Source organism: Apus apus, chromosome 8 (assembly GCF_020740795.1).
Source record: "Apus apus isolate bApuApu2 chromosome 8, bApuApu2.pri.cur, whole genome shotgun sequence".
Lineage (NCBI taxonomy): Eukaryota > Metazoa > Chordata > Aves > Apodiformes > Apodidae > Apus > Apus apus.
Genome location: NC_067289.1, coordinates 13,638,474 through 13,665,926, shown reverse-complemented (window position 1 = coordinate 13,665,926; position 27,453 = coordinate 13,638,474). Strand labels below are relative to the sequence as shown.

General features: G+C 37.7%; 1 protein-coding gene across 5 annotated transcripts in view; it reads right to left on the bottom strand.

Annotated features, from left to right (window-relative positions):
- The window catches only part of ACAP2 (ArfGAP with coiled-coil, ankyrin repeat and PH domains 2), a 59,724-nt gene that overhangs the window by 31,081 nt on the left and 1,190 nt on the right, over positions 1-27,453 (bottom strand). For all 5 annotated transcript variants that reach the window (XM_051626147.1, XM_051626148.1, XM_051626144.1 and 2 more), the window contains exons 2-8: positions 13,008-13,065; positions 10,260-10,379; positions 9,612-9,665; positions 5,976-6,034; positions 5,331-5,514; positions 3,286-3,330; positions 2,111-2,206 (exon numbers count right to left, since the gene is read on the bottom strand). In XM_051626147.1, coding sequence (XP_051482107.1) covers positions 2,111-2,206; positions 3,286-3,330; positions 5,331-5,514; positions 5,976-6,034; positions 9,612-9,665; positions 10,260-10,379; positions 13,008-13,065 — 616 coding nt within the window. The remainder of the gene's footprint in view (positions 1-2,110; positions 2,207-3,285; positions 3,331-5,330; positions 5,515-5,975; positions 6,035-9,611; positions 9,666-10,259; positions 10,380-13,007; positions 13,066-27,453) is intronic.

Sequence of the window (27,453 nt, the reverse complement as noted above, 5' to 3'; positions counted from 1 at the left end):
CCCCACGTCCGTGGGGTCAAACCGTGACACCTCAGTCACCGCGTCCTGCGGAACCGGCTGCGGACGCAGCGCTGAGCACAGCGGCAGCTCCACACGCTGGGACAGACCCTCTCTTACTACAGGCCTACAAGAAGGAGACCAGGAACAGTGTGCAACACCCGTTTTCCAGCTGAAGTCAGTCACGTGGCAGAGGGCACAGAAGGACGAACAGAATCTCTTAATTCACACACAAATAGGATTGCCTCCACCCACTTTCACAACCACAAGCAAGAGTCCCAGCCAACTCTGGTTATTTTCCACAGTGTTCTATTTCCCCTGCTTGAAATTATAAAAATGAGAGAAAAAAGGGATAATAACTGGCTCTCACAGCTGTAGACAGTCTCCAACAATTAAGGAGCCATCAGATAGTTGGAACATCTGGATCCAATTCCATACTCTCATTTTTCTTAACTCTTCACTCCCTCGCTTCTTCTCTGGCTCAAATGGCTGTACCAGCACATCCACACCTTACAGCTTTTTGTGAACAGCAACCAATTAAAGGCTGAAGTGTCCAGACATCACATGTATGTAGTTGTATGACTTAAAAATTACACAAGAGCCTCTAAAACAGAGACTGTGCTGCCATTGTACTGAAAGACTGTTTTGCACCAAGAACCCTGAGAAATGTGTTCTATACTCTTTAAGATCACTTCAGTTTTAATCTTCAGGTGCTGTTACACCTTGTAATTAAGACCACACCTTGTATTTAAGAGCACACAAAATTTACCTGGGAATGAAAACTGACCAAGGGAAAGCATCTGACAGCATTTTCAGAAAAATCTAGAAAATCCTGCTTTATGTCACAGCATACTTTCTCTCTTACCTGTTAAAGGCAGAAGTTTCAACCAATACAAACCGCAAAGCCACTCACTGTTCAACTTTCATAAGCTATTTACAAGTCTGTTTCTGTCATGAAAAAACACCCATTACTTAAATGCCAAGGTCTTCCCCAAAATAATAATTCAGCTAGTTGTACAACTCCAGGGTCTTCAGTCTATCTCCAACTGTAATGTATTTGAAACATTCCCAGCTTCATATTTTCTAAATGTAACTCCTTCAGTTGCTATGATGCCAGCACCAAAATGAATGCTACACAGTGCTCCTTACCAGATCAAGCAAAAGGATGACCAGCCATTCAAAATAACCTTGTGTTCCTAGCTAAAATAATCTCAACGAAACAAAGACGTTCACACTTAGATGGCAGCATAAACCACTACCAACTCCTTTCTCCATCCCCTCTTCTGCAGAGGTACAAGACACACATTCTATACTATTGAAACACTACAGTTCAACAACTACAACCTAAAGTGGAAGAATGTGAAAGAATAAAAGGTGCAACTAAGGACAGAGCCATATGCACCCGAACCTTCCAAGTGCCACTGTTATGCCAAGGACAAAGGGCTGTCCCTGCTTGCTGGCAGTGTCAGCTCACGCAGCCTGTCTCCCTTCTCAGCTCCATCGCTCGCTCACCACATGCATGCACACACACCAGGGCACACATCCCTCATATGTTTGTACAAGTAATTAAGACCCACAGTAACGTGACTGGAGACTAGTCTAGCAGAAAAATAACTATTTAGATATTTGATTGTTGGAATTATTTTCTACCGTTCCCAATCTGCTTCACTGCACAGACACAGAAGCAGGTTGAGTGGCACAGATTACAACTGTGCTGTGGCAGGAATAACCAGTTCAGAGCAATGTTGTTTCTTAGACATTCAATGTCACATCTGCTTGAGGAATGCAAATAAGCGTTTGCTGTCATTTATTTGCTTATTTTGACATGGGTCATACAGAAATTTTTTTAAAACAAAATAATCCAGTCTCCTGAATACCACCGAGTACCTCAAATGGCACTACAGTATGTAAATCCTAAAGGTAGTATTAATTTTAGTAAACAGATAACTTCCATTTTCTAACTATTCTCATTCAAACCACTTCATGTATTTTTGCACTTTATCACTACAGTTCTCTTTTTGTTGAGTAGATCTATGATGTACCTGGCTGAATGCATATATTAAGTTTTCATCCAGGCTGCAATATAGTTGTGGATTTTAAAATAATTTGTTACCTGTGCACCAAGATCTTTCATGTAGGGCTCCAGTTCACTAAAAAGATCATAGCCTTGATGGAAAAAAGTCAGATGTGCATACATAAATGATAACATCTAGAATGAAAAAAAAAAAAAATTTAAAAGGATAAATATCAGATATCACAAATATATTGCTTAATTAATCCACATGAATTAACTTGAAACACTATTCTAGGGTTACTTTCTGCTCTCTTGCATCCTGGTAATTTTACATCTAACTCATAGAGCTTCCATGTTGTAAATAGACATGCAAGGTAAAGGCAACAAAGAACCAAGCCAAAAAAATCTCAGAAGTTAGTTAACAAGATTAACTCAATTAACAAAACAAATCTACATAAAGGCAGAAAAACAGTTCTAATTCATGTCACCTGAAATTAATTATACAAGGACATATGAGTTAGAGAGGGGCTATAGAATATATTTATGATCCAAAACCATAACCTTTATGAACACAGTCAAGAAGACTGTCCAGCCTTAAGAAAGGAAACAAGCAGGGAAGATGCAGATCAAAATGGCACACAGCCGTAAAGCTGTGCTCCAACTAGGTTTTGCTGTTTCAAGGAATTCAGGATATTATGGGAGTGCAACCTCAGCCTTCGAAAGAAAAGCCCCACATAACCGGGCAATCTCTGTATCAGTAAAAGTTTTACAGCAATAATATGAAGCAGAAGAGAGAATACAATCAGAAGAAAACTAGCATGCAGATATAGCTGTACATTAATTTAGCAGATACGTTACTAAAGCATATTGTATTTTTCTACTACAGTATACTATTTACATAAAAATACAATTTTTGTAGAAAGAGCTGAATCCATCTCTGAATAGATTATAAGAAATACTTATTGCTCATAAATTAATATAGTGGACCTCAACAGCAGAAGTGTTGAAAGACAAAGTTCCTTTTTAAACATGAAAGATATACCAAGGCATCCACAGTAGTGCACAAAAGTAGTGTTTAAATCTGAACCAAAAGGAATTTCAAAAACAGTTAAGCATCTATGCCCAGTTACAGTAAAGGCCAAACTGACTGTCAGCAAAGCACCATACTGGTAATATTGTCATGGGCAAAATGAATAAATTTTTTAATATGTTGCTTTGCAGTCCCATTTTCTATTTCAGATGTATTTAAGTAAAGAAAACAAAGTACATCTTACCGATTTTAAAATTTCTGCTCTCCTTTTAGACTGAAGAACGTTGATCTAGAAAAAAGAACAAACAAGCAACTTATTTTCCCCACAAAAGTAAACTTCAAATTACTTCCAAATAATCATATCAAAGCTTAAAACACCAAAAGAACATAACTCAGTATCAGACTTCACAGAGCACTTTAAAAAGAAGATTCATGCTAGTTTTGTCATGATATTAAAGTGAGGCAATCAGAAAAAGCTTGCTAAGCTAGAGTTTCAGTCACAACTTTTTTATATTAGAAGGGGAAAACATAAGACACCATGTGCTTGCTAGAACTAATACATTACAGCTTTCAAGCACAGAAATGGGGTACCCATTTTCAAGAGACTGAATTCAGTATCTTTCAAATACTGTTTCTGACAGTATGAGCTAAGCCAGCCCACCTACTTCTTAAAGCAGCTGCAATCAGGACCACTGCTGTCTCCTGCTAAATGAGAGGAAGAGTCAGGGGCATGTTTATTTTTCCCCTCAGACTGACATCAGCTGAAGTGTCCCCAAACTGGGATTTAGCCCCAGTCTCTGAAACAAGCAAGATCATAAGAATTTCAATTAGTAGCTTCTCATATATACTTGTACTTCTAAGCTAACTGAAGTCACTGACCAATGGTGTTGCCCTAGAAATGGAAGAATTCAACATTATATAGCAAAAATAACCAATTTTTCACATTCACTTCATTCCTCTATCCTCTTTGTCCCCTAATCTCTAAGGTTGTCATCTAGAACTACAGATTTTACTTTAAAAGCCCCATTTAGTAGAAACATGTGTGATTTTGTAATTTAATGCCTCTATGTCAGTTTAAATCTTCAGCAAAATAAATAAACTTACTGAAGCTATAATCAAAACCATATTGTACTTCCATACCTAAACAGTCAGTATTTTGGAAAACTTTCTGCAGCAAAAATAATTACATTTTCTTGTATAGAATAAAACCTCAACGTGTGAGGCAAAAAATAATAATAAAAGGAAAGTAAAGGTTTTGAAACACAGTTTCAAGGTAATACAGCTACAGAGAGACCATAGTTGTGAAGCTACTTTTTCAGAATAGTCACCTAAGAAGAAAAAACTCCTAAAGCTGAATTCATTTTTTGTCTACATTAAGAAATGCTGAAACTTTTCCTGTTACCTTAGACACATCTTTATCAAGGAACTGCTCATACGTTTGAGCATAAGAATTCCAGGAGGCAAACAATCTGCAGATCAATGCACACACGAGGAACTGGCCTATAGTAGTGACTGCCAGCTTCCCCCTCAAATCAAGATGATAACATCTAATATAAGACCAACAGAATTCTGAAGGCTTCTTCTGTGTTTTGATTGTAGGAGAACCCCAGACTCATTTAGGTGCCCCCAACTCCTCACACCACCCGAGTTGCAATAATTCTGTTTTGCTGTAGTTGTGGACAACTACAGAACTGATTACTTGTAAGTATCAACACAAAAAATTACTATTCTTTCACAGGATTCAAGGTAGTAGAACAACAGACACCTCTTGACACTTCATAGGAGATCCACACTAAAAAGCTAACCAGTAGTCACTTTCTTCATTTCCCCTATGACACAGTGCCAAACTCCAAAGCTTCCAGACAAGTAGGATTTGTTAAATAAAACCCAAAGCAAACAGCTAACCAACAGCCCGTATCAGGATTATTCAGGTAGTTTGTATTTCTTAGGCTGGGTTACAGATTTTGCTTCAGATTTAAGGAAGGCCAGCACAGCCAACTCACAAAAAACATTTATGTATCAGGCAAATCTAGTTCTCTCAAAATTAATGTCCAAGTTGAAAACCAAACTCTGTCAACAGCAGTGGCACTGAATACTAAAGGATTAAGCAGTAAGAATGCATCAAGTAAATTAATTTTGCTCAGACTACAGAAAAAAATGACTTGCAAAATTATTCCTTTTTCCCTGGATCTTCACAGCTTCTCAGAAGCTTACAATAACTTCTAAAGGACAGATCTCTCAGCTAATTGTGACAGATGGTTTTGAAAAATAACTTATTATTGCACTTACCTGAAGAACATAATCCAGAGCTATGTGTCGAAAACATTTCCTTGTTGCAGTCAATATATTGGTTGCTTCCTCTACTTCATGTTGCTTATTTCTTTGAACTTGGGCATTTTTTACTAGAGCATTCTCTTTTTCTTCACTAACTTTTTCAAACTGTTTCTTTGCTTCTTTAAATTTCCTAATATCACTAAAGGAAAGGCAGAGAGCAAATCAATACCAAAGCATGAAAACAGTGTTTCAAGATACACTAGAAAGACCATGTCCATGACTGGTACAGCTAGTTTCTTTGGGTTTATATTCTTTAATAATTGTTTGAATCAAATGGAAATCATACAAAGTACAATGGAAGATTCTCTGTCTCTCTTCAGAGGAAAGGACAATATTGAAATTTAAACAAATGCATCTCATGCTTCCTGGGGAAAACCTGTGGTAAGCACTTTTTTCCCTAAGCTCAGACAATGACAACTTGTAATTAATTCCTGCAGCTGGATCTAAAGCCTCACTGATTTGGGGTGATTTTTTACAAGCTTCAATGCACACTTCTCTAGCAATTTTCAGAAAAGATGTTTTACCAACCCACTCCAAATCAGATGTTTTTAAATTCTATTTTACCTATAATTTTCTCATTACAAATGCAAACTAACTTACTCTTTAACGAAAGTCTGAAGCTGTGCTTTAATTGATCTTTGGGTTTGGTCAAACAGCATCTGAAAGAAAAACATAATTATGTAGGTCAATAATATAAGGGTATTCATAAATTTTAATTTTAAACATACAGCTGGTATGCAGAATTAGATTACAATTATTATTAGACCTGTGTCTCTAATAAAAAAAATATAAAATTTTCAAAGAAGTTTTGAAATAAACACTAAATAAGGAATAAAGAAATAACACAAACCCAACACCTTTTGCTGGTCTTTTCTTAAAGACTGTGGTTATAAGGAGAGACAAGAGCTCCTGGCATCTTATTCTCTCATCCTAACAAGGTAAGACAAGCCCACTTTCATACAACATGTTTATTATGATTATTAAACAGTCAAGAACATTACTGTACAAACAGCTTTGAATAAACAACTTTGAATGTTAAGTAACAACTTTTTTTTATTTTTACAGACTTTCACAATTTCAGCAACAACTAAAAGCCTAATGAAACATGCTCTTCTGGCTAATGAACAACAACAAAAAGACTAAAATTAATGCTGCAAATCTAACATACATGAGTAACTAGTCCTTTACATAATATGTTTGTAAAAAAACCCAAAACAACTACCCACTGTTGAACTGCTAAGAAGAATGGCTGCTTCTTTTTCTAAGACCGTTTTAAGTCGTGATTCTCAAATTTCTTATTATTTGGGGAAGCAGGGTGGGGGAAGATTATAACCTACCCATTCAAATTGTAAAGCTTAAGAAATTCGTTAAGTTTCCAAGGCCAAACCACACCTGAATGTTAGAAAACGTGCATTTTTCTCTTACCACCTCAGAAAGTCTAACTTAAGAATGAAAAAGGACCATTCTCTCAGTTTCACACCTACTCTCCGTGTTTCCAAACAGAATGGAAGATGTTAATGGATATGGGACAAATCCTTTTGCCACTCATCATCGTGCAGAACACAAATGATGCCTTAATTTCTAACTCCTCCACAACTCCCATTCTGCTTATGGAAACATACAAGGCACGATCACAAAAAACAGAAGGTGAAAGAATAAAAGGAAGTAGTAGTTGGCCCAACTGAAGAGAATCTCTTACAAAAGGTAAAGATCTTTAAGTGTTAAATAGTTTTATTGAAAAAGCAAATCAAGAACTCAAAGTTTCAGGTCAAATAATGTTTTCTTTAAACATTCTCATTCTTAGCTTCTCTATTCACAAAATGAAAAGCCGTGTAATGCCAACTACTGACAGCAAAATCCTCACCAGCTTGTTTCTCTTTTCTAGAAACACTGAAGGAAGGAAAAGATTACCAAGTTTAAGTCACTCGTTAACAGTGGTGCTATATCCTCCACCCAGTCTCCATTTTTGGAAGTTTTCAAGACCAAATGGGATAAAACCCTAAGCAACCTGCTCCAACCTCAGAGCTGACTCTGATTTAGGCAGGGAGTTGAATCAGACATTTTTCCTGAGGCCCCTTCCAACCGGAATTGTCCTTTATCTAACAGTAACACATGGAAGATCCTGTTTGTATTCCTACTTTGGGAAACCAGAAAACAAGACAACTAAAATAAAGAACTTCTTGACAAGCTGGTAGTCATGCTGCAACTATTCCCACGGCTGACATTTAAGCTTGCCAATGCCCAAGGAGTGCACCAATCAAGATCAATACAGAAAGAGTATAAGCAGATGGAACTCAACCTACTAGTGGACTCCCAGAAATATGAACTTTGTAATTTTGCTTACAGTACTGAAGAAAAGTGCGAGGCAGAAAAATACACACACTCTTCCTTCCCTAAAGAACAGAAAAAAAAGTGCACAGACCATGATCTGACTAAGATTTATGGCCCTTTCAATAAATTACCTTCCACACACTCCAAACTAAGTCTAACAAAGTTGCTACGTGCCATAAGCTGTCAAAGCTACTCCTCCACTGCTCAGTGAAGATGCTGCATTAGTTTGGTTCCCAGCCTTTTATGTAGCAAAGCCTCATAAGAGAAAACTGTCAGTTATCCAGGTCTCAGTGGGATCATCTCCTACCACTTTCCTTCTTCCTCTGGAGGATGCCCATCTCTCTTCTTTCTTTCTCTAACTTCTTCTCACTTGTGATGACTCTCCTGCCAACTTGGTCAACAGAGCTGACACTCTGAGCTAGTAACTCCTGCTGAACCAAGCAGATGCACAGAAAGCAACACAGGACAACATGTCTGGTAAAGCTCTACATTAGAAACCCATAACATGCCTCTCTTCTTATGATTGTGTCCCTTTAGTAAGAGCCACTGTTCTATTCACTGTGCTTGAGCACAGCAAGGAAGTGGAGGGAAAAAAAGGACATAACCCAGAGTGGTCCTTCTTAGACATATGAAGAATTTTTTTAATATGGCTTGTTCTTTGCTTTCTACCTTCAAACTGCCCTAAAGGCAGAGTTGTGCTGTGCCAAATTTTACCAAAGCACTGCAAGTCACAATCATGTAGAACAGTAACAGCAGCAAGAAGATAAGACCTCAGTCAGGTGTGTCAAAAAGAGCATACCATATAACTAAGACATGGTTAAGAGAGTAACCAGCAGCAAGAAGGGACATGAAGAGTGGAAAAGAGGACAGTCAACTGGATTCACCTCCTCAATCCAATCTGCAGAAATCACTGGCATGAAAGTGCCACTACTGCTGCTTCGAACAACTGGCTTTTCTCTGCCTTTAAAGTCTCACTGTTCACTTACTGCCCTCCTTACAGTTCTCATTATGTGTAGATATGTACACCTCATAACATGGAGCAGGAATCCAACTCAACAGTCTTAACCTGCTTTGATTCGTTTCCCTTCTTAAACCCAAAAAATGCCTAATAACACACTTCTAGGAACCTAAGTAAGTGCTACTAAACACTACTAAACATTAAAACTCCTAGTGGTACAAAAAAAATAAACTTTAAGTGCCCTGCATATTTTCAGCACTTTGGACACACATCATTTGCTCTCCACAAATTTGCTGGAAAATGAAGGAAAAGCAGTAGGGGCAAAGGGAAGAGGAAGAAAGTGGAAGAACAAAACTATCCCTTTGGCTTTCAGCATACAAGACTAAACTCTTTAAAGGAGAAAGAAAATAAATCAGTTTTCAATTCAATCAAAACTGACTTAAAAAAAATAAATCACTATTAGTCTTAAATCCTAGCATTTTCTCCTTTATACTTCTCTAAATCTGTCATGCTTCCAAAAAGAAAACTACATAGAAATCAGGGATGTTTCATTTCATGTATTATAAAGAACAGGAAAAAAAAGTAGAAATTTTGGAAAATTTAATATTTCAATCCAGCAAAGAAATACACTCATAGTTTGTCACTACTGCCCATCAGTTTGACTTAAAAGATGAAACAATCCAGTACTTAGTCTTTACAGTACTGAGTTTTAGCAAAGCTTACAAATTCTGAACAAAAAATAAAAATCTGCAGAAAACGGGGTATTTATAAATACTTCATAAACAAAATACAAATAAAATACTTACAGGTATAAAATGAGAGGTATTTAATACCACTGAAACCATGACTTTGAAATACTATCAACTAGAAAAGCTTTATCATTATTCTGTTTTCAAATATAACTGGAGGTAAGCTATCAGTATCACATTCCAGATAGAAATACTTACATTGTGATAATTGATCATTTCATGTAACATGTCGGAGAACTTTGTCAAGCTGGTCTGTAAAATGAAAGACAAGGAAGCTGTTTAAGTTTAGCCCTACCAACTACACAGCATGAAAACAACATTTTGGAGGTTCACAGCTTTAGTGAAAAGAACTTGGCATTTGATTTACTTCAGTATAATTATTAATCTAAAACTATTATGCTTAGAAAGAGACCATGGGGGTAATAACAAGTAAAGCTACAAGCAACCTAAAGTATCAAGCAAAACTACAAACAACAAACATGTCACTGCTACCTACCTGTATTTAAAGGACCAAACAGAAGCAAAGCAGGAAAAATTCAAATTAACTAAAATGCCTAAACTATTGAAAGTTAATATAACTTAAAGCATTAATTTACAATATTAATTAATGTTTTAAATTCTAATTAAAAATTCATTAACATTTAAAATTCTAATTCAAAAAACCTGGTTAGCATGTTGCAATCAGCAGTACACACACAGATACTTGCAGAGCATCAGTCAAAGCATCTCACAGCAAAAGGAGTAAAAAGGAAAGGAACAGTATAAACTTCACCTACTTCTCTTGCCAACTGCTATACTCTGGAGTTATGCTTTTCTCCTTCCATCTTTGCCTCTTAAAGAGCTTACCTCAACCAATGAATCTTTACAGGAATGTTGTGCAAGGTCTCGAATTCCATTCATGAACTGCTTGTTGGCTGTACAGAATGCCTTCCCAGTATCAATCATTGCAATACAAAGCTTCACCAGCTAAACAGAAGGGGGGGGGAAAAGTGGAAGTTTTTTGTTTTGTTTTTTTATACCACCAGGTAAGCATGAAACACACTGAACTTGGGAAACTCTAAGAAACAAAGATTTCAAAAGTTAAAATCTAGATTTACAGAGCCTTGCATACTATGAAAAACTCTGTTGTATAGTGATGGCTATAAAAACACTGCTCTAGGTCAACTGATAGACTATCGAGAGGGTTACTACTCTACAGATTTTTGTATTATTTTTGTTTTATTTTTAACCGAGATTTTGCACATATTTCACATGTATTTCAAGAGAATGCTGAGGGCAGAAAGTGCAACAAGTAAAATATAACTGGCTAGAACCCAAGCATATTTTTTTGTGGTTTCTGAGCCAAAAAAAACCCAACAAAAAACCAAAAGAAACCCACACCAGTTGTTTCATCTTGAAACACTCAGAACAGAGGCATGGAAAAGTAAAAGGTTACCTGCATAAAGCATAACTGAAGAGGGATGGTCACATCTCAGAAGGCAAAATCAATCATCTTTTCACTCATACAACAGTCTCTGATAGGTTTCCATCCCTCCCACTCATACCTCAGCTACCATGGTACTGCAGAGTCTGATAGTGGAGGCCATCAGTATCTTTCAATAGATGTTTTCACACTTTTTAAACTATTTATGCACTTGGCCATGAATGACAGAAACAATAACAGTGCAACCAACAAGATGCACTCTTGAGAGAAAGACTACTACAGTTGTGTTCCCCCACCCTAAACCAAACTGAGAATAAAATCAGAAGGTTGTCCTTTACCTCTGAAAGATTTTACAAGGATGTTAGACAAAATTCCATGAAGAACAACATAGAAGTATTTGATCCTTTGTTGGGCCAAGGAAGCCATCCAAGTTCTCCCTGCCTTACCTACCAAGTAATTTTAATGTTGAGTCAGATCCTCTTAGCAAAAGAGGAAATCTGAGCATCTCCCACATTCTGATGAATGGCCAAGTTGCTTGAACAAAGGACAGAAAAATCACCACCAAAATGATCCTTTTTTTCTTTCACTTTTGCTTATGGTTCACAATCCTGAACTCAGCATCCTCTCTTCCAGTGGAGAAAAGAGATAGATAATGTACCCCAAAGTCACAATTGTGGGACAATAAAGCCAAGTTTAGTTTAAATAACTGAGCAGAAAAAGTTACCAAGTCTAGACAAATCATTATCCTCAGGCCATAATTACTTCAACTCACTTAGGAAGCTTGGCTTTCAACTTCAGCTTATCCTAGGTCACTTATACTTCACACCACAATTAAACTACTTAATATACTTACTTTGTGTACTTCCTTTCTTGTCAGGGGAGCAAGTGGGTTTGGGTGATTTTATTTTAAAGAGTATGAAGATACAGTCTCAGGGCAAGGAGTCATATTACAACTATAACTTTCACATGATAGAGTGGTATGCCTGGTACTGGCCTTCTGCAAGCGTCTGGGGGCAAGTCCCTGAGGAAGAGCCCTTAAGGAATTTCAGAATTCTCTTTCCCCAAAATTACACTTTTAGATCAGTGGAGAACATAAACTTTCAAGATAGATCTTTCATATCCTTTAAATAGTGGTTCAATCTACCAAAACAGATTCATCAACCCTACAGAAAAAATGTGTCTTACGCCCATCCATTAGTTTCATCAAAGTTCACACCAAAACAAGTACCTTACATTTATTTTGGAAGAGCAAATTGTTACACTATTTACTACAAAAACTAGAAATATTATTATGAAAAGTAACCAGGTCTTCAGACTTAACATTACACTTGACTGTATCTCTCTGCAGGCTGCAGGAACTTGAGGCTGCAGGAACAAAAGTTTGTATTCAAAAAGCAGCTAAAGGAATGAACAACTGTCATCTGCTCAGCACGTTAAACACAAAATAATTTTGAACATTTAGCATGAAATGCTCAGGAAAGGAGACTTTGTACAGATAAGCCACTCTCAAAATACTAGCAAAGAAAGAACAAAGGCCTCCAAAATACTACTGGTTAGGAAACCAATAAACAGATTTTAAGGCACTGAAAAGATGCTACATACAACCTTTGATATATATGCACAAAGCATGATAAAAAGCAGGATTAATCTTATGGCAGTTATGTCCTCCAGACTGTAGTGATGGATATATACACCTATCCTGCTGTGACTGTACTGAAGACTACCAAAGACAAAAAGCATTGACTTTTAATCTCTACAACAAAGAGCAGCCACATGTCCTCACAGTACGCAGTTGTCATAAAACATAAGCTCTCAGTGCAGGGATGGCCAACCCCTGGCTTTTAACTCACATGAAAGCTGAATCAGTTTGCATGTGGCTCCCCTGGGGGGCCGTGTCACATGAGTGTGAGGGGCCACAGGGGCAGGAGGGCATTGCACAATCCAGCCCTCAGCTGGGGAGAAAGCAAGTTCACACACCGGCTGTTGTTGCTCTTACTCAAGCTTGGGTCTCTGGGGCCCCTCTGTGCACTCGACCCAGATCCCTTCCCTCTGTCACAGCAGAACAATTGGTCAGCAGCCACTGCTGCTTCCCAGCTATGAACCTTCAAAGCAAACCTAAACATATCTTTTCATATTGTTCAGAACAAACATTGTTGAATTAAAAAGCTTACCTTGTCAAGTTTCAGTTCCAGTTCTGTCACATCTCCTTCTACTTCTTCTAAAGCTGCCCTGCATGATTAAAAAATGTTTTCCTGTAAAACTTTACATAAAAATACTCAGGGACTTGGAGGGAAGGGACAGGGACGCATTCATTTAACCCATTTATTGCCATCAATTAAATTTCAACTATAAAACAGCATAGATTATAGAGAACCACAAAAATTGCAGAAAATTTTACAGTAAAAAAACCTACATGACTAATAAAATATATAGCTTAGTAAAAAAGATTCAAGATGAAATTTTATTAATTGTAAAGTTCAGATGGCACACTTGTTTATAGCATTTCCATCTAGACTGGCTGCAACTTTCAGGCCAAATTTTACTTGTCAGTAAATTTGCTTTCATGACGCATTTCTAAAGGATTGGGGTTTTTTGCTTGACAGCTGATGGTTTGATATCTCCTTCCTTGCTTATTGCTACCTGAGAAAAAAATACAAGGAAGGATGACATTTGCTCAGAGTGTTCAACAACGTGGCTGTTCCATCAGGCTACTGCCCTGAGTGCTTGAATGTGCTCATTTCTGGCAATGAGTGCTACAAGGCTGGGATTTCACATTACACAGAGGTTGGTAGGAACAGCTGTATTCCCATCCCTTGCTCCCATCGCAGGGCGCCTCATTCTTTCAGTCATTCCAGCTTAGCTGTTCACAGAGCCACAGCAGCAGCCTGCCATGGGGGAAAAAAGAAAAAGCAATAGGAAGTTTTCTGTAATGCTGTCTGGAAAATTGGATCAGAGACACTTTGTATTTCACTCCTACAAAAAACTCTTCCTGGAAAAAGTGAGACAGGCAGGGAAGTATGATTTGGAGCAAGAATTTCTTAAGCCAGCTTTACCACTGGGGAGAGAGTATATAGAACTAGAGCTTTACTGTCTCTTGCTAATTCCACTCTAGTTCACATGAGTTCAAGCCAACAACAAAAAAAAAAAAAAAAAAAAAAAGACTGAGTCAGGCCTCAAACTCAGGAAAAGTACTTTTTAAAAGAATCGTTCTGAAAAACCCTGCCAATTGCCTGCAGTTCACAAACATTTAGCATGACATTCCCAGCTTTTTGCAGATTTCACTAACACATAGTTGCATTCCTGGTTTTGTATCCACGGCATTCCCACAGTTACATCCTCAGTTTTGTATCTAAGCACATTCCTGCACAGTTACATTTTGTCTTTTGCCTCTTCTCTAGCTTCAGACCACAAACAATTTCAGGCAACTTCAATTTCTCTTATGGAAGAAAATAAAGAAAAGAAAAATTATTAACTTGCATTCAAGTCTCTAGAGTTAAATCTTGTTCTGGAGAGCACTACGGAGGCAAAAAACACAAAAAACAACAACAAAGGAAGGAAAAGTTTATCAATATTTAGACAAATTTTTAATTGTTTGTTTATAATCACAGTGAACCGACTTTTATTTGTTTCTTTGGTATTAACATAAAAGCATGATTAAGTAGCTTGTTTACAGAACTGCAGGAAGATCTGATAAGTACTTATTTATTTATTTAGTGTATTTAACTAGCAAAGAGTTCCAGCTTCACAGGACTTAATGAGCTAAACATGCTAAGATTCAAGATGAAGAAGAGATAAAGGAGATAGAGCAAACAGAATGAAGACAACATATGTGTGCAGTAATTAAAGGGGAAAATTTTAAGACAGAACAAGCTCAACTGAAAAAGAAGTAACAACAGAACATCAAAAGACTGAAAAGATGAGGGGCAAGTCAAGAAAGAGGAAGTATAAAGCAAAGCAGAAAGAGGTATCATGGGAGGAGATAGACAGCCCCTCCACCACCCAATTCCTTGCAGATCATCTTTGAATGACCACAGGACCCTGAAACACCAGGTTGGTTCTCTGGGCTATTTCCCACCACTGTCACATGATGGAGAAATGAGGGAAAGAACATCTGGGCCCTACAGCTGGATACGGACCAAACAGCTGTTAGGTTCCAGCATAACCCTATTTCAACTCCTTGTTTCTAAAGCTGGATAAAGCTGGTTTGTAGCGGTCTAAAGTAAAAAGCCATTGATCTTTCTAACTCTTACATTAAATAAAAACCAAATATAATCATCAGTAGACATAAGCTTCAAGCGATCTGTGCATCCCACAGTGGTATCACAGTTCTAGATGTGTGTAAAAATCAAACTATATCAAAATTATCAGGCACTCATGCTACAACTTTGTGATATCAAGCTTAAATTTCAACCTGTGCTGCCCAGATTCAGATAAGAAGGCCAGCAAGATAGTGACTTGCAATCCCTTTGATCTCCATTATCAGACTGAAACAAAATCAGCAACGAAATCAACAATTCCTGACAGCAACTATATTCAGCATCCTCAGTGACAGAGGGAAATCAGAGTAAATAAATCACTAAGTTTGTTACAATGATACAAAAGAATTCAAAGCAAGGTAACTTCAAAACATGTTAAAGACAGCTTGAAAAAAGTACTACTGGATGTGAGAAACTGGAAATAGGATAAGGTATAGAAATGTAAGATAAGAATATGCACTTAATGATTTACAGGAATGTCTCCCCCTCTGTGCTAGAGCCCATCAGTAAAATCAGACAGACAGTAAAAAGGCCAGTAGACATTAATCAGAGGATGGACTACAAGCTCCAAACATGATGTTAAGACAAAATGCACACACGATGCTATACTTGCTACCCTCAATGGTCTGTGCGCTCTCTCTCCACACACATAGCAGTTGCACTTTGGTGTCATACTTCTGATACTAAGCAACTACTTAAAGATTAGTTTAAAAACAACCACAGGCCAACCACTGTAGGTAAAATCAGGTCAGGGGAACAAACGTAACACCATAACTAATGCCACGGTACAGAGAAATGTCAGCAGCAAAGTCCTCCAAATAGAAATCTGTTGTGAACATCACAGAAAAGAGCAACATCGTATCAGACAAGTAAACAGTCAGTTCTACTGGAGACATGTTACAAGTCTCTGAATCCCAACAGCCCTCTCTGCTAAAAAACCCAATGATCAACACACATTTCACCTACAGGAGGCTGTAACATAATACAAGGACAGCAGAAACACTAAAAAGGGAATAATTTGATGATGTTGTTCCACTCAAAACAAGTTCTAACTACTTTTGAACCAGTACTCCTAATCCTCTCTATTTGAATGAGAATGGAGGACGGAAGTAATGCAAATGTTCCAGGCAACCTGTTCCTGGGCTTAACCCTTAGTGCATGTCATTTGCATTGTGGCATCTTCCAATCATCACCTCTTCCTGCTGTGCTCCTAAAACCACAAACCCACACCTGTACCTATTACCTGAACTCTATAATCTACTGGGTATCTGAAGACAGCAATTAGATCCTCCATGAGCCTGATGAAGAAGGCCACAGCCCTCATCCTCTCCTTTAACTTCATGTACTCCATTGTGGCTGCCTTTAGCTGCATGTCCCTCATTTTGGTAATATCTTCCTTTTATTGGCAGGGCCCCAGATTGGTCATAATACTCCAAACTTAGCCTCATGACAGCTAAACATAGGGTAATAATAATCTCTTTCCTCAACTCGCCAGCTACATTCTTGCTACTGCAGCCCAATACACTGATAATTTTCAATGCTGCACAGGCACACTGACAGATGGTCCACTTACTGTTCACTAGAACAAAGGTCACTGTCACAGCTGCTTTGGGTTGTTCCTTTTCTGAGGAAGTCTTCACATTTTTCTTTATTAAACTTCAGGAGCTTTCTACCAGTGCTTTCCTCTGCCTTGCTGAGGTCCTTCTGAATGGCAGACTTACCCTCCAGCATATGAACTTTCCCCTCCAATCACTGGGTACTTTATCCAATTTTCTTCATCAGTAATTAGATATAAAAAGGTATCTAGAGGCATCTTAACAAAAAAACTATCAAGGAATACATTTGATACACATACAGTGGCAACACAACCACAGATTAAAAAGGAAACATGACATATTGAGGGACAAAGTCATCATACAGAGAACAGTAAGGCCAAATAACCATGGATAACAGCATGGATAGCTACAAGAAGAGTTTTATAACTTATGTGTCATGACCATTAATACAGTCTGAAGAAAGAACATTGTTGCAGCCTGTCACAGAGCCCATTGAAGCCCTGGTTTGGCACCCCAGAGATTTTTCCCTGCTGGCACAGAGCCCCTCCATGCTGAGGAACAAATTATGAATAAGCCCAACATGCCAGCATAACCTTCCTCAGTCATGCAAATAGTCCTTACATTATTACTTCTTCAGTGATTGCCACAAAATGCTTCATCAATAGCTTGGAAAAGCCTTAAAAGGTGAACAGTTGGACTTGGAATCAGAAGTGTGATATTCTCTTCACTCACACCCCAAAATCCTAGACATTTTCTATGAGCTTGGTGTATGGAAATAGGGAGGTGCATTTACTAAAGACTTACATCTCGATGAATAAGCCAAGTTTTCTCAGGTCCATCGCAAGCACAACGCACATTACAAATTTTCAGAGAAAAGAAAAAAAATCTAGTTCTCAATATTAGGAGAACCATTCTTCTATTCCTCCCAACTGAGACCTTTCCTCTTATAAAACAATCAAGTTAAATAAGACAAGGGTATTTACTGAATTCATTTAATCATTAAAGCAAAAGTGTTTAAGGTTTTTAAGTTTTAAGGTCTTCTTCACCTACAAAGTTCAGTTCATCCTCAGTAATTCATATGGTCTTTGATATAATAAAGAAAGAAGAAAACTCCCTTTAAGGTGCAATCTTTGCTTTATTCTTTACTGCAAGGCAACACATGGCTCAAAAGAACATGAACATTATAAACAAATCAGTCTTCAAAAAGACACAAGTTTGATCACACTTAATATACATAGCTGCAAGACAAACTGATTACCACTAAACTTGCAGCAGCATTTTATCTATCATACACAGTTTGTAAGGACATCTGTGCAACTTGCTGGCCCTGAATTCTCCAGCTTTTTCTCTCCATCTCTTTGGCAGTAAATTACCAGAAATGCCCAATGCCCAATATTTTTAGCTAATATTTTCCCCCTAAGCTGTTTCACCCCAGGTGAGCCTGAAAGTTAGCATGCCTAACCAGGAAATCAGCAATCCTCTACTTCCACAAAGATTTTGATGAGCAGGATTTTCTTCATCTTTCAACTTGTGTGTTTTGTTCTTTACATGTTCATTTTGGTCATAACTGTTAACAAAACAGGGACACAATGGTGACCATGAAGGCTTCACAGACAAATGGTTTATTACATTGCTAAATGTAAACTCAGATAAGAATGCAACACATCACAATACCTGTCCTGCACAACTTGGACTAGTAAGTCCAACATCTCAAGAATAAGTCAAAAGCTTTTTCAGAGGCTGTACTATCAGATAAGGATTTAGGGCTATAGTGTCAAGATGTTGCAAGAAAAAAAGGGCAGCAAAAACAAGGTCAAGAAACTCATGGTGCTATGCAGAAACTTCTTGTTGCTGAAAACTTGCAAATATCACAGGGCTGCTTTAATCTTTTGAATCTCAGCAACTATCCAGGAGCTTAACATAGAAGCAGCAGAAGGAATGAAGGATTTCAATGTTTGAAAACTCAAATATGTGGTAAGGTCAGGAAGTGGAGCTATAAATTCAACCATCAAACAACCAATTGCAAAGGATACAATATACAGACATCCCTCCATCTCAACATCACACCCTATTAGCCTGAACATCTCGAGTTCCTAGTCAGATGCTAAGGAGTCATGTCAACTTTCCTTTTAAAAGAAGTTCTACATAAAAACAATCTGAGGAAAAATTAAAATTTTTCCTCCAGTGTAGCATTCTCAGGATCAGTATGTTGAGAACTGACACAGCAAGACTTAACCACCTGTACAGAAAACCTCCTAAAAAGCAGAGGCAGCTGGAGATCAGAGTACTCTGTAACTGATCAAAGTGTATTCTTAACAGATACCATATAAACTTCATGAGTCTTGTGTTTGCTTTGATTCCAGAAAAATAAGGCAGTATCTGTCCCTTTCTTTATCCAATTTCCTTAGCTGCTAACTTACATGTACTACAGTTAGGGAAGACCTGTTGTGTCCAAACTACCATAAGATGGTGAAGCCTTTATAGCAAGAGCTGATAATGTTTCAGAAGAGCTAAAGACCATCAGGTCTCCACGACTCCAGCTCTTTCAGACAGATCTTCTTTACCAAAACAGAGGAAAGTTTCAGATTTTCTATAAAGACTGAAATCTCAGCAAGTATTTACCCTTTCTGTCCATTTCAGAATCTGAGTATTTTGGTAAATACACTTATACAAAATCAGAATGCTGTATTTGACAGTCAGAGGGGATGTTGTAGTTTTGTTGCAATAGACAAATTCCCAACTTGAATTTTTTCTTTAGTTATTAGGTGTATACACATACACGTATCTCACACTCAGTTACCACAAGTGTATTTTACATGTAAAATAATAGTTTCATTGTGTAGTGTAATTATTCTTTCATACTGCAAAGAAACAGTCTTTGTCAGCCCTTTATGCCTTTGCACTGAAGCAGTCAAATGAATCCAACCCCAAAATAACAAGAGTACATAAGCATTAGGAGAATAGAGAGATACAGCATAAGTGTTTTCCTCAAATTTACTCTTTTTACACTTGGAAAAGGCAGTCTCCTTTCCTGTTCATCCCTCTCATATGATAATGGATGATCTATTAAAAATAAGCATTTGGAATATTATAACATAAAAACTACAAAGTACATATGGTACACCCACAGCCCTAGAAAAGGTTTAAATATTCTTTGGGTACATTTAGTATCCTTTCCTCCCACTACTTTTAGTCATCAGGAGATTTTAGAGACCCTGGGCTTTCATTCATCTATCAATGCTGACTGCAGGTAAGTTGTTTCTCAAAGAGAAGTTGACATATCCTTAATGGCTGCACATTAGGTGAGATTAACTCTATTTTTCCTGTTTAAGGGAATTAAGAAAGAAGGGGCCTGTTTCATTAATTACTGAACTCTACACAGACAGGAACTCCAACCAACTTATATGAATGCTATGAGTCTAGGAAAGATAAAATAGAACCTACAATTCCAGTTGAGTAGAGAGTCTTTTTTAATGCCATTTTGCTAATCCCAGGTAAGATCACAAGGCCAAACACTGCTCCACCTGCACTATCTTTCATCTTCACCTATGCAGCTCTTAGTTGGGTCTTCTTAAACCTAAAGTATATTAGCAACAGAATGTTACATAAACACAAATATATCGTGATAATACCACATGTTCTTTACATTAAAAGTCATCAGAAGAATCTAGTCAAATACAGAGTCTACTTTCAAGAAGTACTCTAAATAAACAAAAAATACACATAAACTGAACCTTTTTATCTCAACAGTAAGGAACACACAGCCTCTCTGCCAGCTGACGAACAGCTATAGCAGCACAGGAATCACTGGAGAGCTGGAGCCTAGGAAGGCATCAGAGAATGGGACGAGTCTCCTGGCACCAATTCACACCAGCCACCACTGCTGTGCAAAGCAGCTGATGGAGCCCTGAACCCAGCCAGATTGCTGAAGCAGTGAGGAAGGGGACAGGTGAGGCTCAGGGCCCCATTGGGTAGAGACTACAAAGCAGAAAACCAAACCGCAGCTCAAATTCCACACCTCTGGTTCATCAGGCAGAAGGGATAGAAGCCACAGCCAGAAGTCAGCCCCTGAACACAACACATCTTCCCTTTGTACAAAGGAGTGAATTCAATTTAAAGTTAAATGCACAAGATATCATTCTGAACATCAGCACCCAAAAGTCTGTTACGTGATCTACAGCATTACATAACTTAATTGTATTTTTTAAAAATAAGTTCAATTACTAATAAGACTAGGATATCTCAAATGCACAGAAATGTTGAGTGCATTTGATCTTCATGTGTTTCAACTTAATTTAACATCTGGCAACCAGAAAGATGGAAATCTGAAATTCTCTTGCCCAGAACTTGTTTGTTGTTTTTTTGTTTGTTTTTAAATTACATATGGCTTCCTCAATTTCTCTTTGTATTATATCCAGCTTAATATACAAAAATACATTTTGGAAGGTTAGAAACTTCAAAATCATATGGTGAAAACTGATAACAAGCTCTGCTTTATGTTTATCCATACAAAATTGCCAGCAGATAGTTATGGATTGCCAATGATTGTTATGGAAGGCATTTCACAAATTAATGAAAAAAAAAAAGGTAGTTTGTGTATATGCACTGACTACTGTTAGACTATCTCTCATGCAAAATCACAGTACAACTATTGAAATCCCCATTACTATTGACATATGAACTCTAAAAATTCTTCAAGGGCATTGTGCTTTCATATTGTAGAGTCTTAGAATCTCAAACAGAAAACTTAGAATATCAGACCAAAAGCCTGATTCCCAGAGTTATGCCACACAAGCAAGTTTGCCAACCATCTGACAGGCTTTTTTTTTTTTTTAATTTCCAAAACCTCCTCTCATTCATCAAACACTTGAAGGGACTATTTTAGAGCAAATAATTTTCTTAGTCTATCCTTGTGTCTTGTCAGTTCGAAAACGTATAAAAGACATCATCCCATAAGTTAGATTTCTCTTCTATACAGGCATAAGTTATATACAGTGCATCAAAACGGAAGAACTGATTTACCCTAGGTCTGAGGCCTGGCTACTTTTAATACTCATAAAGTAAACATTAACCATAATTCTCCTACTGCATATGCAAGAACTCCTCCTAGATCATCAGGAAGGCAAAACAATGTTCTAGTCTACTTTATTGGATCGCTTAAAATCCATGATCACACAGGTAGTACCTACTATTTCTCATGTTCTTGATCTAGTCTTTTAGTCATGAGTGGCAACAAAGCCAAGATTTATATTGTCACACAGAGAAATATGAAGAACTCCTGCATATATTAAAATAATGTTACAGTCCACGTGCTAAACCATGTTTCCTCATAATGGTCTTTCACCGCAGACAGCTACTTCAGTTGGGCTTTTTTTTACAATCTGCTACTACCAAAAAGCAAAGAAACCAAATTACCTAAACTCACAGGGATACCTAAATCTCAGATTGATAGCACAGTATCTGCTCAAAATGATCACAAATGCATTTACGTAATTTCAACTTCCATACATGGTTGTAAACTGAATTCTGCATACACAAGTTAGAGGTAAATAAAAGTAACCACCATTAGTCAGAATTCAAACTTCTATTTCCTGCCCACGTAAGGCCCTAAGTTACAAGTAACTGCATAGGTTTTTTTTGGTGGGGTTTGGGGTATTTTTAACTCCCCCATGACACTTGGGCATTTGCATCTCCTCGAGATACTAAACTAATTGATTTTGCTAGAAAGGCCTGCATCAAGATCCAGGAAAGAGGTTCTTGGCTCTGTAAACCATAATTGCAGTAGGAAAGTTTCTGTAGTAAATGAAAATTAGGTATTTTCCTTTTTCTCCTAAAGCAGGTTATCAGGATGAAGTTTGCTTTTGGGGCTTTTTAGAATGTTCTCCTATGGTAAAAATGTACCAATAACTTATGTTTAAGTGACATTGTTCAATGCACAAAGTAAGAACAGCACAGATGCTGACTTTAAATAACACAGTTACAAGTAAAAAGGTTGTCAAGAAGCTAAGCCTGAAAAAAACCAGAGGGCACTGCTGACAAAGCTATATCAGCCCATTTCCTATTCGGTGGCCAATGATTTCACAGGTGCATACAAGAAAAAACAAAGCTACTCAAAGCCCACCTGGCCCAAGAAAGATTTCTATCTTAGAGCAGCCACTTTCCTACTGAATATTCTATTTCCAGCCCGATTTCCAAAGATTTTAACATTGATAACCACCCCCTCAATATAAAACTAATTTTAGTTCACACAAAGTGCTTAGCCAACATAAATGATACACTCCAGGCTAAAGAACCAAAGCTCTTCTAAGCTATATTTAAAACATGAATGACTGTTATAGCTTGTATAATTACAGTTACAATGTGCACATATACGCGTAAATAAGCTGTTCTAATTCTGCAACGACCCAATAAAGATCAGTTGCACGGGCTTAATTAATATCAGTTCAGTAACTGATCCTGCTGCTGTGCTACAGCAACATTATGATAGCAGATTTTGTTACTGCTTCCACTCTTAGTTCCCTTCTCAGTGTGTGGGGTTTTTTAAACACTCCCAGATAAAAACTTTCAGCAAACTGAAAAATCTAACTTTATCTCAAATTGCTAATAGGAGCGGAAAATTTTACTTTCCTTGGTTTTGGTCTTTTAAAGTAAATCACAATCAAACAATAAAGAAAACAATCAGAATAGCCACTAAAACCCCCTAACCTTTGTAATTCACGACAGTAATATTTTTAAAATTATTTTTATTAAAACAATTAAGGTGCACTAACCAATTCAAGACATCCTGATTTCAGGACACATTTCTCTAATCTCCATTAAGGAGGATTGTAACAACTCACTATTAAAGCCTGAAAATATTTCAGTGTGAGAGATTTTAATGAAATATATTTGAGGGGGATCTTCAATCAAACTTCTTTACTCTAGCTTTATTACCCTAGAAGAAAATGCTCCAGCATTGAGTCCCATCCTTCAATACATTCCCCTTTCTTTAATTCAGAACAGCACATCCACTGTAATCTCCACAAAAGCACATAACTGGAAATCTAGAAGCACTCTTCAACTAACTTCACCAGACACTTAGCAGTATGGACAGAGATGTTGCACAAGTGTAATTTGGCAACATCCCACTGAGATTGTCCTCCACGTCACTACACTTCAGCTATGAAAAGTGGTGTCCTACAGTCATATACTGGAAATTATACACATAAAACCCACATAATTATGAAAAACGGTAAATGCAAACATACGAACAAATGTTTGGCAGCTCTCTCTTTCAACTTATTCTATCTTTCTTTTTCTGTTCTTCTGCAATACTTTCCACTCTGCCTTGCCAAGTGAGTTACAAACTTGCTCTTGGTCCCAAACACGAAGGGTAGGAAGCCAAGACCAAACATGTATTTGGAAACTCCTCCTAAAACAGGTAGTTAAGTCTGAGCAAAACAAACAGATTCTGTATGCAGATAGAGTTCTTGGTCACAAACCTCTTGACACCTTAAATGTGGCCAAGTTTACGCACATGAGCAGCCTCAGTGATTTCAACAGTACCATAACCACACACAGGCTAAAATTACACTACAAACCCAGGCTGAATAATTGGGGTTTACTCACTACTCACAGATCAGTAAGGCAGCAAGTCAGGAAGCAGACTGCACTGCAGCACTGCATCTGCTGGATGTCAGCACAGACAGGACAAATTTATTGATGTTACAACTTCTAAATTTTCTTCAGAAAGTAGTAACCAGACCAATGTACATGGGTTAGGCACATACAATAATTTCTCTGACTACTGAACAAGACTTATTCCAAATATGTTAAATAAGTCACTTTCTAATATTACTCATATTTTAAAGTGATAAAACACTTCCTCTTGCTACGGAAACAGATGCTTAGTGATTAAATTTTGGTTACACAGCACTAAAGATGAGAGAGAAAAAATTCACAAACCTAGAAAGCCATCAAGTGACACGAGTGACCCATTCAGCCTGCATTCTTACATAAGCATGAGGCTCATCTCAGCTGGCCCCACATAGGCCACAGTCAAAGTCACACAGTAAAAAAATCAACACACACATCAGGAACTTCAGTGTGAAGCCAGTTCCACACTGAAGGCCTGCCTACACAAAGCAATGCTTTAGTTCAATCTACACGGAAGGCTCCTCAGAATACTCCCTGTGAAGGGAATACACTATAACCACCAGTTCTATATACTTTGACCAAGAATGGTAATTGGCAACAGTTTCATTTATATTCTTTCATCTACCTCCTCCATCCATCATCTGTTCCACAGCTGGGGTCTCAGGAAGTGAATACAAAATTAAATTTGAAAAATTCTAAACTTCAGCAAGAGTAGACAGATAAGGACAAAGAAATTATGTCAAAAATAACACAGCTTTTTTCTGATGCATTTTTAAAGACTGGAACAGACTGAAGGTTTTTCTAGCATACTTACAATTGCACACAGCACAAGCAGCAAATTATTGCTTTTTCTATTATTTTTTTATCAAGATTGTTCATGATTACATACAGCAGATGTATTTCCACATCACTTAAGACTTGCTTTTCCTTTCTAAAAATTTAGGTTCAGTCACTCACGTGACTGCTACTATGCATACCTCATTCATTAAAACATTAGTAAGAAGAAAATATGAAAATGAAACACGAATGTAAAACCTGTTCCATTAAACCCTAAAACGGAAATGCCCATTGTCTAGAGACAAGGAGAAAGCATTATTTCACAATATTATTTGCATATCGAAAAAACACTCCAGAAACTCATGATTATATACATAGAACTTGCCAGTACAGCTCAGTTCTTACTGCTCAAAGACTGCTCCAAGGCACCTCCCCAAACAGCTTCTCCATTTGATGGGAATTCATTGACACACTGTAGGAGAACTGCAAACATTTCCTTGCCAGATCTTTGGTCTGTCCATACTTGAACAGAGGGAGTCACGAAGGAAAAGCATGTGATTTCAGTGAGATTATTTTCAAAGGAGACTTAAAAAAAACATTACTGCAAATTTGCGAAAGTGTGCCTGAATGCATGGTCTTTTCCATTACCCTTTTGGAAATCAGCTTCTAAACCTCAGGTTTCCAAACCCAACCTGATCTGGTGTGTCAGAAGTTTACAAATCCAGTGACACAACAGCCACTATTGCATCAGGTTTTATCATTCAAAGATTTCTTTATCTACTGGGGAAAAAAAGCATGCCTTACTATGAAAAAACCCACCACACTTCTGATATGTATCTTTACATCCATTATTAGATAATCATATCAGCAATTCAACAACAACCCAGGCTCCCTTCATATGCATTTTAAGCAAGCAAATAAACCTTTATTCCTTTGTTTTGGGTAACTATGATATACCAAATTACATCTCAAAGCCAAAAGAAATCAACACAAAGTTCATGAGAAACAGATAAGCAAGAAAGCTGTGTCTGAAGCTGTATGCATGTAGTAGGATGCTTTAAAAGATGTAAATAGCTCCCTGTGAAAATACGGATTTAGTGACTCAGGAACTCTGATTCACCCACGTCCTCTCAGCTCTCTCTATGACTATAAGAAGGTAAACTATGGCATTTCTATACGCTATGTGCTCCCGACAGATTTAACTGCTCCAACAGGTATACTGATGGGAAGGACACAGACTACACCCACCTGCTCAGCAAGGTCAGGAGAAAACTGCAGCTCTGCTGAAAGATAGCGCAGGATGGTGCTTGATGTCCACACTACTCCTTGCCAGAAGGCTAGGACTTTGTAATGACCTTGTTCTACACCAGTGTCTCCACTATCCCCTTATAAAACCACTGCAGTAAACTTCATTTAGAAGGTTTCTAGTATTTGGTTTAGGTACTTCATACAAACTCTAAGAATGACCAAAGTTAAAGCAGCAAACACTTATGAAATAATACTAATAATGAAACATATAAACTTTTTTCAAAAACACTACAGGATTTTTGCTTCATGATTTTAACCACTTCCTAACAGTTAAAAGGTTGGATGTTTTGCTGGCACCAAGTGATTACACCATAAGGTTCTTCTGCAACTTCTTCAAAGGTAGCAGTATCACACGCTGTTAAAAAGACAACAATGTACTAGAACTCTGACAAAAGGTTATCCAGTTTCTCTCCTCAAAGGACAGGAATCAAGATGGGCAAAAGGAGAATGATACATAGTGAATTCATATTAACTAGTCTGTATTAACTTGAAGAGACAGCAGCACACTTCTGCTCACAAATTCCCCTCACAATTCCTTGCTTTCTCAAGCATATTCGATACTTCAGCAGGTATAAATAATTTTTAAAAACCAACAAAACAATATGTAATGGCATAGTGCTATGGTTAAATTAAGCCAATCTAAGACTGCGTTGTGACCAAACACTATGGACCCACACTAAACACAGTTGTGCCAGAAAGTACATATACCAGCAAGCATGTCCAGTTCAGGGCAAAGTTTTGTGGAACAGCTAAGCCAATGTAAAAGCTCCCTGCTGCTTCAGAGGAGGTCCTGCTCCCCAACATTTTTCTCTATCCTTCCTTCTGGCAGTAAGTTTCCTCTTCCTCCTCCCCATAAGGTTTAGTAGGTTTCACACCCCGCACAACACTGAATCAACTCCCTAACCCAGCAGAAAACTATCCAGTCTCTTCTGCCAGGGCTGCTAGCTCATTGAAGAATCCAACAATGCAAGTCACAGTCACCAGAAAAACTTGTGGCAGAAGCAGCCAGGGACAAGCTGGCAGCAGACACGGGAGCAAAGGAGGGAAGAACAGGAACTCCAGCTTCTGCCAGGAGTAAGCCATTT